The sequence below is a fragment of the Ovis aries genome, chromosome 7 (genome assembly GCF_016772045.2).
Source record: "Ovis aries strain OAR_USU_Benz2616 breed Rambouillet chromosome 7, ARS-UI_Ramb_v3.0, whole genome shotgun sequence".
Lineage (NCBI taxonomy): Eukaryota > Metazoa > Chordata > Mammalia > Artiodactyla > Bovidae > Ovis > Ovis aries.
The window spans coordinates 12,400,479-12,410,846 of NC_056060.1; the positions used below are offsets into that span (position 1 = coordinate 12,400,479).

General features: G+C 40.2%; 1 protein-coding gene across 6 annotated transcripts in view; it reads right to left on the reverse strand.

The window, feature by feature from the left end:
* The window catches only part of DPP8 (dipeptidyl peptidase 8), a 53,483-nt gene extending 44,339 nt beyond the window's left edge, over positions 1-9,144 (reverse strand). For 2 of the 6 annotated variants that reach the window (XM_012180738.4, XM_012180743.5), the window contains exons 1-2: positions 7,101-9,144; positions 4,671-4,940 (exon numbers count right to left, since the gene is read on the reverse strand). In XM_012180738.4, the coding sequence (XP_012036128.2) occupies positions 4,671-4,940; positions 7,101-7,137 (307 nt within the window). In that variant the 5' untranslated portion in view covers positions 7,138-9,144. The remainder of the gene's footprint in view (positions 1-4,670; positions 4,941-7,100) is intronic. The other 4 variants (XM_042252051.1, XM_004010233.4, XM_042252052.2 and 1 more) reach the window with 4 other exon arrangements.
* Positions 9,145-10,368: the final 1,224 nt, after the last annotated feature.

Sequence of the window (10,368 nt, forward strand, 5' to 3'; positions counted from 1 at the left end):
CCAAAGATCCACAGCTTCCTGTACCCCTTTATTATCCTAAGTTTTACTTAAACCTTTCTTAGTCTGTCTTGCCTTAGTAAAAAGTTAGTTATCAGCTGATACTTATTTTCAGCATTTGTGGGAGTGTTAGTGGCTCAGCTGTGTCTGACTCTTGTGACCCCATGGACTGTAGCCTGCCAGGCTCCTCTGACCATGGGACTCTCCAGGCAAGAATACTGTGGTGGGTCGCCACTTCCTTCTCCAGGGGATCTCCCCAACCCAGCACTTAGTTTTACCTTAAATCTACTTTGCACATTCCAGAGTTACTTTGTTACATATTTCTTAAGACAGTAGCCACTTATCCATACTATTCATAATCTTACAAAATATGATCATATCCTCCTTAAGCCTTTCCCTTCTAAGAGCTTTCAGTATTCGACTAGGATAAAGCTGTTTCTCATCTATTCTCAGTGACAGTCATTTCCCACAATCCCTTCACATTCCCCTCTTGAAACTGCTACTGTTCCGTGTCTTCTAGGATACAACCGTGACCAATAAAAACTTCTAAGGTACACACACTCCAGCTCTGTGTAACACAGAATGACCTTTTCCCACTGTTTCTTTCTTGTTGATGCAACAGTATTTACTGGTGTCTGAAGTATATTAAATTTTTTGAAACAAACTTATATGGAAACAATTAATATTCAGGTAGCTATACAACACTCGAGCAAATAAAATGGCATACAACTTTCTTGAAAAGCTCATTACTTTAAAGAGGACTTCTCTGGTGGTCCAGGGGTTAAGAATCAGCCTGCCAAAGCAGAGGACACAGTTTCAGTCCTTGGTCCAGGAAGATTCCACAAGTCACAGGGCAACTAAACACAGGCATCGCCAGCGCGGAGCCCACGAGCTGCAGCTACTGAAGCCTCGAGCACTGGAGTCTGCTCCAGAGCAAAAGAAATCACTGCAATGAGAAGCCTGAGCACAGCAACAAAGAGCAATAACGCCTGCTCACCGCGACCAGAGAAAGCCCTCATGCAGCAATGATGACCCAGCACAGCCAAAAATAAACAAATTTTAAAGACTGACAACTTTCCTAACTTCATCTATAAATATAATGCAATCCTAACAGTTTAAGTAGGATCAGGGGAAAGGAGCTTTAAGCTAATTTAAAGTTCTCACAGAAAAACAAGCAAACACAAATAATCAGGAACAGTATGAAAAAGTAATGAAAAGTAGTTTGTTTACTATCAAACAGTAAAACATCTAAAGTTATAGTAATAATAGTCAGCAGCATAGTATCGGCACTTGATTTGACAGACGGATCAATGGAGCAAAACAAAGTCCAAAGTGCATAAGGATTTCAAAAAAATACAATCTGAAGTTGAAATAACCTTTCTAGATGTCTAGATGGGATACAAAACTACACAAAAAGTAAAAATTTAACTACCAAAAAAAAAAAAACCAACCACCCACAAATTTCTACAAAAGGGCAAAAGGGACCAAAGGCAAAAAAACATTCAACATTCATGGAAAAAATTCAACATTCAGGGAAAAAAATATCACAATGGATTAATTCCTTCACTGTACCAAAAAATGCTTTAAGTTGACAACAAAAGTACCCACAACCCAATAAAAAATAGACAGTGATGACAAACAGATCAATCACAGAAAAAAACACACAAATGCCTTGTAAATATGTGAAAGGATGCTCAACTTCACTCAGGAGAAATACGAATTAAAGCTACAATGAAACATAGAGATATAAGAACAGCACGATGCCTATCATTAATAATACTATAGTGCACATTTGAAAGTAGCTAAGAGAATAAGTCTTAATAGTTCTCATCACAAGGAAAAAAATTTTTTTTATTAACTGTATGGTGACAGATGTTAATTCGACTTACTGTAATGGTCATTTCACAATGTATACAAATACTGAATCATTAGGTTGTACACACGAAACTAATGTCAATTATACTTCAATTAAAAAACAATAATAAATAAAAAAATTACAGTGAGGGACTGCTGTTCACCAATTAGATTGGGAAAGATAAAAAGTTTGCTCACTCACTATTGGTACAGGTACAGAGAAATACATACTGAGACAATGATGGCAGGGATGTAAACTCTGTAACTTCCATGGAGGGGTAGTTTGGCAATATCAATAAGAATTCAGAATCTGTACACTTTTTGTCCTAGTAATTCCACTCTTTGCAATCAGTCCTATTAAGTAAATTCACATGTGTATAAAATGATATACAGTGATATTTGCTCCCTCATTTTTTGTAATACCAAAAAGAAAGACCTAAATGCCCATTATTAGGGGACTGGTAAAGTAAAATATGGCATAGTTATATAATGAAATATTCTGAAATTGTTGTTTTAAAAAATCTATAATTACTAATGTGGACTCATGCAGAGAATCTCTTTAAAAAAAAAATCAAACACTTTTGGAGGAGGGCGGGAGACCTATTTTTAAAAACTTGGTAAACAAAGGCACATCAGGAGGTCAGTGCCCTCAAACTCATCTCAGCCCTTCCTTTCCCACCCAACTCCTAGCTGTGGGAGTTTACTCGGGCCTCAGCTCTTTCGGTGTTCTCATCTCTCACATTCTTTTCTTTCTCACTCTACCAACCAAACATTCATTCCCTCAGGCTATGGGTTAGGAAAATAAAATAGCATAGCATGACTACATGAGGAACTCTAAAATTTATGGGCTTGGGATCCCATTTCAACTACTTGTATTAGGGGTGAAATCCCTTTTGGTAAGCACTTTCAATGGTAATTAATAAACATTTTTGTGAGACATTTGTTTACTGTTAAGAACTACAGACAGTATGGCTATAATTTTTAAATACTATACAAAATATAAGGCCTTCCCCCCTAATTTTGCCCAAACTCTCTTCCAACCAAATTGCCTGATTTAGCAATTATTGATGAGCTTTTCTTACAATGCTTCTCCAATCAAAGGGAAGTCTGATTTTCTGCTTCCAACAAAGCCGAAGCATAAGCTTCTTGAGAAAGACATATATGTATTTCCAAGATGACTTGGGCTTCCCTAGTGGCTTAGATGGTAAAGAATCTGCCTGCAACGCAGGAGACCTGGGTTCAATCCCCAGGTTGGGAAAATTCCCTGGAGAAAGGAATGGTTACCCACACCAGTATTCTTGCCTGGAGAATTCTATGGAGAGGAGTCCGGTGGGCTACAGCCCATGGGATCACAAACAGCAGGCATGACTGAAAGACTCACTTTCACTCAGATGACTTACCTAAATATTTCAGCACCATCTCTCAATAAATGTATTCGATGAGTCACAATGAATGAATGAATGGGCCTTTGGGACTTAAGCTAGTAATAGTACAAATAATAATTACCAGTTGGTGAATACTAGGTAGCATACTGTAATTTACAACTATTATTTGTTGTTGGTTTTTTTTTCAGGATTTTTTACAACTATTATTTCTAATCCTAAAAAATAATACTGTAGTGCAGACAACTGCTTGGGAGATCGCATAACAAAAATTTTTTTTTCTTTTCTTTTTTAGTTTTCTTCTTCAGACTAGCTGTAGTAAAATTTGTTTTGGTTCTACAAGAACAGTATTGTGTTTATTAACATTTGTTTAAATTTGGGTTGGCCAAAAAGTTCGTTCAAGTTTTTCCATACGAGCAGACAAAAACCCGAACAAACTTTTTGGTCAACTCAACACTTAAGACAATCCTAGAGAAAGATATTAATCCTTGTTTGATAGATGAGGAAACTGAGACTCACAGGGTAAGTCAGTCAGCCATGGAGTTGATACCAGAGCCTAGGCTTCCGACTCCAAGACCGCCTCTTTATCTACTGCCCTGTGTCTATGTATGTGATAGATAAGTCATAGATAAGTCATTTCTTCCAATGCTGTGCTGTGCTTAGTCGCTCACTTGTGTCTGATTCTTTGCAACCCCGTGGACTGTAGCCCACCAGGCTCCTCTGTTCTCGGGAATTCTCCAGGCAAGAAGACTGGAGTGGGTAGCCTATGCCTTCTCCAGGGGGATGTTTCCAACCCAGGAATCGAACCAGGGTCTCCTGCATTGCAGGCGGATTCTTTACCAGCTGAGCTACCAGCTGTGCCTAAGCTGCTTGGTGTTCAGTCTTTACTGCCTATTTCTTTTACCACATCATTTAAGTAAAGCATTTAAGGTGTATAAACAAAAAAGAAACAAAAAAAGTCAATCAGTGATATAATAGACTTAATGCCGACATATCTTAAATCTGGACTGCATGGGCTCAGGAAGCAGAGACCAAGACCAGCCTTGACTTAGTAAAGTGAAAGCAGCAGCTGCTGAGAGTGGGAACAAACTACTGGTTTTTGTTATTTGTGTTCCTCATCTACCATTCCTAAAGAATCTGACCATTCTGAAGGAAAGTCATTTAAAATTCACTTTAGGAAGAAGTAATATCTGGCATCTTTACTTTGAAAGTAAGATCATGATCAACTGATTTGTTACCTGCAAATAAAAACATAATTAACGGGACAAAAAGTTAAAACAGTACCCAAACTGAAGTTCTTCAAATTTTTTTTTCTCTTTAGTGGAACCATCACTGATTCACTTATCTATTCACCAAAATTTGAGTGCCAGTTGCATCTAGCCTCTAATTTTGAATTAAGAAACCATTTCCTTTCAGAAACTATGACTTCATACTCACCAAGGTAATAGATCCTGTCCGAATGAGGCCCATCTGGGTCATTCCTCTTCACAAACATAAAATCATGTGGTGCCTTAGCCATCATGTAGCCATGGTATTTTCTGGTATCAGCAAGCAGCTTTTTAAGCTGACTCCAGGAATATCGCTCGACATAAAATGGCTCCAATTTAGGCCGATCCTGTGATTCAATATTCTCCTCACACTCTGCAGTTTCAAAGATCTCAACACCCAGCTGTTCTGTTTCCATCGCTGCTGCCATGTTGCATTTTCCTAAAATAAATAAATAAGCAAGCCACACGAAGTTCACAGATCTGTCCTCTCTTACGCTAATCAGAATGACAGCCTGATTAGGGTCCCTCTCCCCCCCGCCAAAAAAGGGGAAAAATGCTTTTCAGTACAGTTGCAATGAAACTTAGTAAGAAAAGCAATAGCTCCTCCTCCTCTGTGTTCAGTTTGAAACTGAGATTTAAAAAAAAAAATTGAGGTCATGTCTATTTCACAGTGACTATAAATCTCTTTGGGAACTTTTATAAAAGGCTCTCCTTAGGTATCTCTTGCCAAAATTCCTTCTTTTTTCCCACACTGGAAGGAAACAGGCCATATGCCAGTTGGCTGCTATGTTCCTTCAAAGAGCATGTCAATAGTGAAGCTAAATGTGCCAGGAGAGTTCAGTGTTCTTGCACTTTAAAAAAGTAATACATTTGATAAATTATGGACTTCTTCAGCTAACAGAAACAATCACAACCAATTAGAACACTAATAAAATTGTTGCAAAAAATATACTTGTAATAATCATCCTGGAGCATTTACCCAAGATAATACAGTTTCCTTTTAAATAGGAACTCCAAACACCAAAAGACCTAACTAGTTGGTACATTTTTCTTGTCTTTTGCACTTGCCTAGAGATATCCACCCCTTGTGTACCTTTATACTTTTATTACAGATTACACAACTTTTACTCTCATGATTAAGTGAGAAAAAAGTGGCTTTAGTTGTAATTTATGTTGAAAACATTTAATGTTTGTATTATCAATATTTTGACAAAAGTCTGAACCCAATTTACCAGTTCAACCCTAAAACAATATTAACATTTCATCTACTAATGATGTTTCTTTCATTTTACAAATCCAGAAGATGATTTTTTCCTCTATCCAGTTCAATATTTAAATATAACAGGTGCAAAGTATCAGAATAAATAACAAGAAGTGTTATTATAAGCCACTGTAAGATATTCTGACATGCATTATTTATAACACTACCAAAAAGGAGCAACATAAAAATTTGGGGGCAACCTGCTCTTTTGGAAATAATAAATGCCAAAAACATGAGGACCTGGGAGATAAACTACACTGCATTTGTGTAACCAATTCACGTAATTATTAACCACTTCTACAGCAAAAATCAATACACAGCTGTAAATTTAACATGTCTTTTTTAAGGTTTAATTTCACAGGTTAACAGAAGCTTATGGTAAAAAACTACCAACCACGGAGAAAAAGACTAGCAAGTGTAGGCTGTGAATTACTCCATCAGGTACGCTGCGTGATGAAATAAACAAAACTGAATGGCTAGGATACTGTGCCTTTTTTCAAGTTACAGTGAATTACACTGCCATTTTCAATGTAATAGTAGCAAGAGCAGTCAGAAAACCTATTTCGAGAGTTTTATAGGTATACAACTTGAAACGTTATTACAACTGGGCATTTACCTCCAATGATTAAAATCCACACAGCTCAACAGAAAAGTCATTCAGCTCAACTGATACTCAGCACACTGATGTCAAGTAGCAGTATATGATGGGCTTTTGCCCATCTAAAAGCTGGTGGAGATCTGTTTTCTATCAAATATGTAAATGGATCTAGTTTGATTCCTAAGAGAGTGAGGGACAGGTTAAACAAGGAGATATACAAACCGGGCTCATTCTTGTCCACTCCTTGTGTTAAATTTGGAACTTCATCCCCAAATCACTGCTTGAAACAATAGAGCATGGGGATGGAACAGGGAAGCTTAGCAGACAGACTTCCCAAGCTCACTGCCCAGCTTCTTGAGCTACTGACATCTCTTGTATGTAAAACTTGCATTACCTTGCACTTAAGCATAACTATTCCTAAATTGTACTAGATGCCCACACTCACCGTTTCTCTTTCTCCACACTCTCTCTCTCACACACATTCTACAGTGCAATGACACTACTCCTCTATATTTTATGGTAAATGTATATTCTGCATTTCCTTGCATAGACCTGAGAGTACATAATTTTAGTAATATACACAAATGTGTAACTAATTTCCATATTTCCACAGCACCTTAGATATACATCCTCAAGCCACGTGACCCGAGTTTTCTAATTTCAACAATTAGAAAACAGGCCAGTACACACCCTCAGTGCCCCCCCTACTTCTTCACCTGAGGCCCTTCCCTGGTGCCTACCTGATTGTATTTTCATCTGTTCAGATCTCTTCCACATTCAAAGAGATCTTTTTCAAGTGACTCGACTTCAAGCATAGATCCCTCTGCTCATCCTGCTCTCTTCTCACAGGAGTCTTTCCTTTTCTCACCATCCAATCCTGCTCACCAGGATAATGAAATAAAATATAAGCCTGTTGATCATTATTAAAATGGTTATGTGCCCCCAATATATTAAACCTAAAGTTTCAATTAGTACTTAGAACTGATACATATTCTTTTTGATATAATATACAATGCCTGGATTATTTTGTGTCTGCATTTTCTGAAAATTATAAAATGATTTTATTTCAGCAACATACAGCTGAATTTATTCCAAAGACTATCTACACAGTTTAGTCCTGACATTTGGATACATATTAAAAGGTAAATTATAGAAATTATTTTAAAAGTATAAAAGGAATACAGATGTGAGATTACTCAATGGCTATTACAAATTCTCAAAATGATATATAATGGATAATAAAATTTATTTCTCTGTGCCTGGTCCTGTTTTTCTTTTACATAATAGTCAATTTGTATTATTTTACAGAATTCATATTTAGCAGATTGGAGACAGAACAGATTCAGTATAATAACCAGTAAGAACTATTACTACAAAAAGAGAACATGCTGTTAACATCAAGATTTTCACAAGATAAAGAATGTACTATCCATTTTCAGTGCACTCCATTTTTGTTTCTTTCCTTTCCATGTACACTTTGCAAATATTGATAACTGAATTAGGTAACTTCTCTGAAAAACGGAAGTGTTAAGTTTGTTGGAATTCTCGCTTAGTAAAAGAAAAAAGAGCAGAGTCTGCGATTACACCCGTTATTTGGTTATCGGTTTTAATCAGAGGCTTTCATAGCCCTGACAGGTGATGGAGAGACATGCGGGTCACTGGCAAATGGAGGGGAAAAAGTGAAATTGTGCTAACACGGTCAACAACAGGACTAAGAGGTCAAGACACCTTCTCATGCACTAGGACTCCCATTCAGAGAAGAGTATGTCGGGTTAGAAAACATGACGCTTGAATCTGGACCCACTCAAATATCACTCCTTAATTTTTAATCCAGGCGCCAGTTTGTCCACTTAAACACCCCAAGCCTCACTGAAGCCTAGTTATTTCACTCGCCAGGATCCACACTGCTAGTTGAGAGGTTTATTACCACAAAGTGGGCAAAGACCTTGAGAACTAGAATGAAGAGCAGAAGTGTAGCAGAGAATATTAAGGGGACTTGGGAAGGTGCCAAGACTTAAGAAAAATGTGTGAGAGGACACGCTTGAAATAGGAGAGGAAAGAACCTATCCTGCCCTGGTGGGTGAAATAGAATGAGAAGGGGCCAGTGAACAAGGAGGGAAGGAATCGACCTAGAAATGGGGCAGTAGAAAGAACACCAGCTAGGAAACCAGAAAATCTCAGTCCGAATCCGGTCTGCCACAGTCGGACTTTAGGCAAATCCCTTTGCCTCTGTGGACTTCCGCTTCTCATCTGTAAGCCTGGACAACACCCGGCTCCCCACCCCAGCAAGGCTCAATTAAGATAACGGACGTGGAAGCCCGGCGGCCAGCACCCAGCGCTCAGGGGGCGCCCAGTGAACGTTGGCTGACTCGGAATCTGAGAGCCTCGGCTTCCTGTTCCGGCAACTGGGGCTCTACCACCGGCCGTGGCCCGCGCAGAGCGGCGCGCCGGGTAAACCGCAGAGCTAGCTAACCGGGAGAATGCGCCGGGCAGCTCCTCCGAGAGGCGGAGAGGCCCGAGTGGGCAGGGGCGCAGGCCTCGCGGGCGAAGGGGAAGGAGAGAGGGCGGATACTGCACCTTCCCCCCTCCCCGGCCCCGCCCGGACCGTCCTGACGCGCGCTAAGGAGCGGGCCTGCGCCGCTTCATGCCGCGCCGCCTCCACTCCAGACCCGGCTGCAGCGGCTTCCTTGGCGACGGCGCCGGCGGTAACCGAAGGGGTGAACACGGCACTTAAAGACGGCGGCGGCGGCTCCGGCACTTCCGGTTTCTTGCGCGTTGCCCTCCGACCGGGGAAGGCGCAACGGGGCCAAGAAGGGCGCCGCTCTCTGTTAGACGGGGTTCGCTTTCGACAGTGCCGTCTAGTGGCCAGAGGGGCGAACGAGAAGCGGGAAAGAAACTGCGCGAGAGTGGGGGACAGAACAAATCCAGAAAACGGCAGTAACTTGCTGGAAATTACAGGAAGAATTGTGGCGCGTCTTATCTTTTTTTTTTTTTTTTTTCCCCTTCGACAAATACATATTGAGTGCCTCTTATGTGCGAGGCGGAATTGTAGACGCTGGGATTAGAACAGGGGCCAAGTCAGGCAAAAATCCCTGTCCCTTCATAGGGGAGACATGGAGAGGGAAGGGACCTCTGCCTGGGGATTTCTAGGTGTCTCATTGTTGTGGTGCAAAGAACCCTGACAGGACGTCCTAGGTGGCTCAGATGGTAAAGAATCGGCCTGCAATGTGAGAGACCTGGGTTCGATCTGGAGAAGGAAATGGCAACCCACTCTGGTATTCTTGCCTGGAGAGTTCCATGGACAGAGGAGCCCCGTGGGCTACAGCCCATGGCATCGCAAAGAGTCGGACATGACTGAGCACCTAACACGCAAAGAAATCTGAACTTGGAGTCAGAAAGCTTGGCTTTGGTACTAATTAGTGACCTTCAGCGGGTTAGTCTTCTTGAGCCACGGTTTCTTAATCTGTGAAAGTGATATACTAACATCACTTAGTTACAATTAAGGAAAACCATGTGTGTCATGCAGATACATAAAGATGAAGAAACGGGGAAGGAAGTGAGTGATCTTGCTTTTAGCAGAACCGGAGGCAGGTCTCTTGACGGGTAATTTATTTTCTATTCTGCACTACACATTGGCTGAGAGAAAGAGGAAAGAGGAGGCTTGGGAGATGACTAGGAAGGTGCTAGGTGTAGAATGAAACAGTGGACAAGCTGGGCCTTCCCTATTTTCTATTATTGCAAGGAACCATTTGTCAGAAGTGTCATGAGGGTTTATTTATGTAATTATTCATCCTGAACTTAAATGTGTCTTCACTCAGAATTTTTTTTTCAGTTGTTCCCCTAAAAGAATAGTCATTTTTTCACTGGGACTCCTCTATGAATTTTGTGCAAAAAACTAAAACAAACACAAAACACCTGGACGGACTTTGAATGCACATGCTAACAAAATAAAACATCTTCATTGCATTAGCGAAAAAGCTGGCTTTAAACTAAACATTTAAATAACTA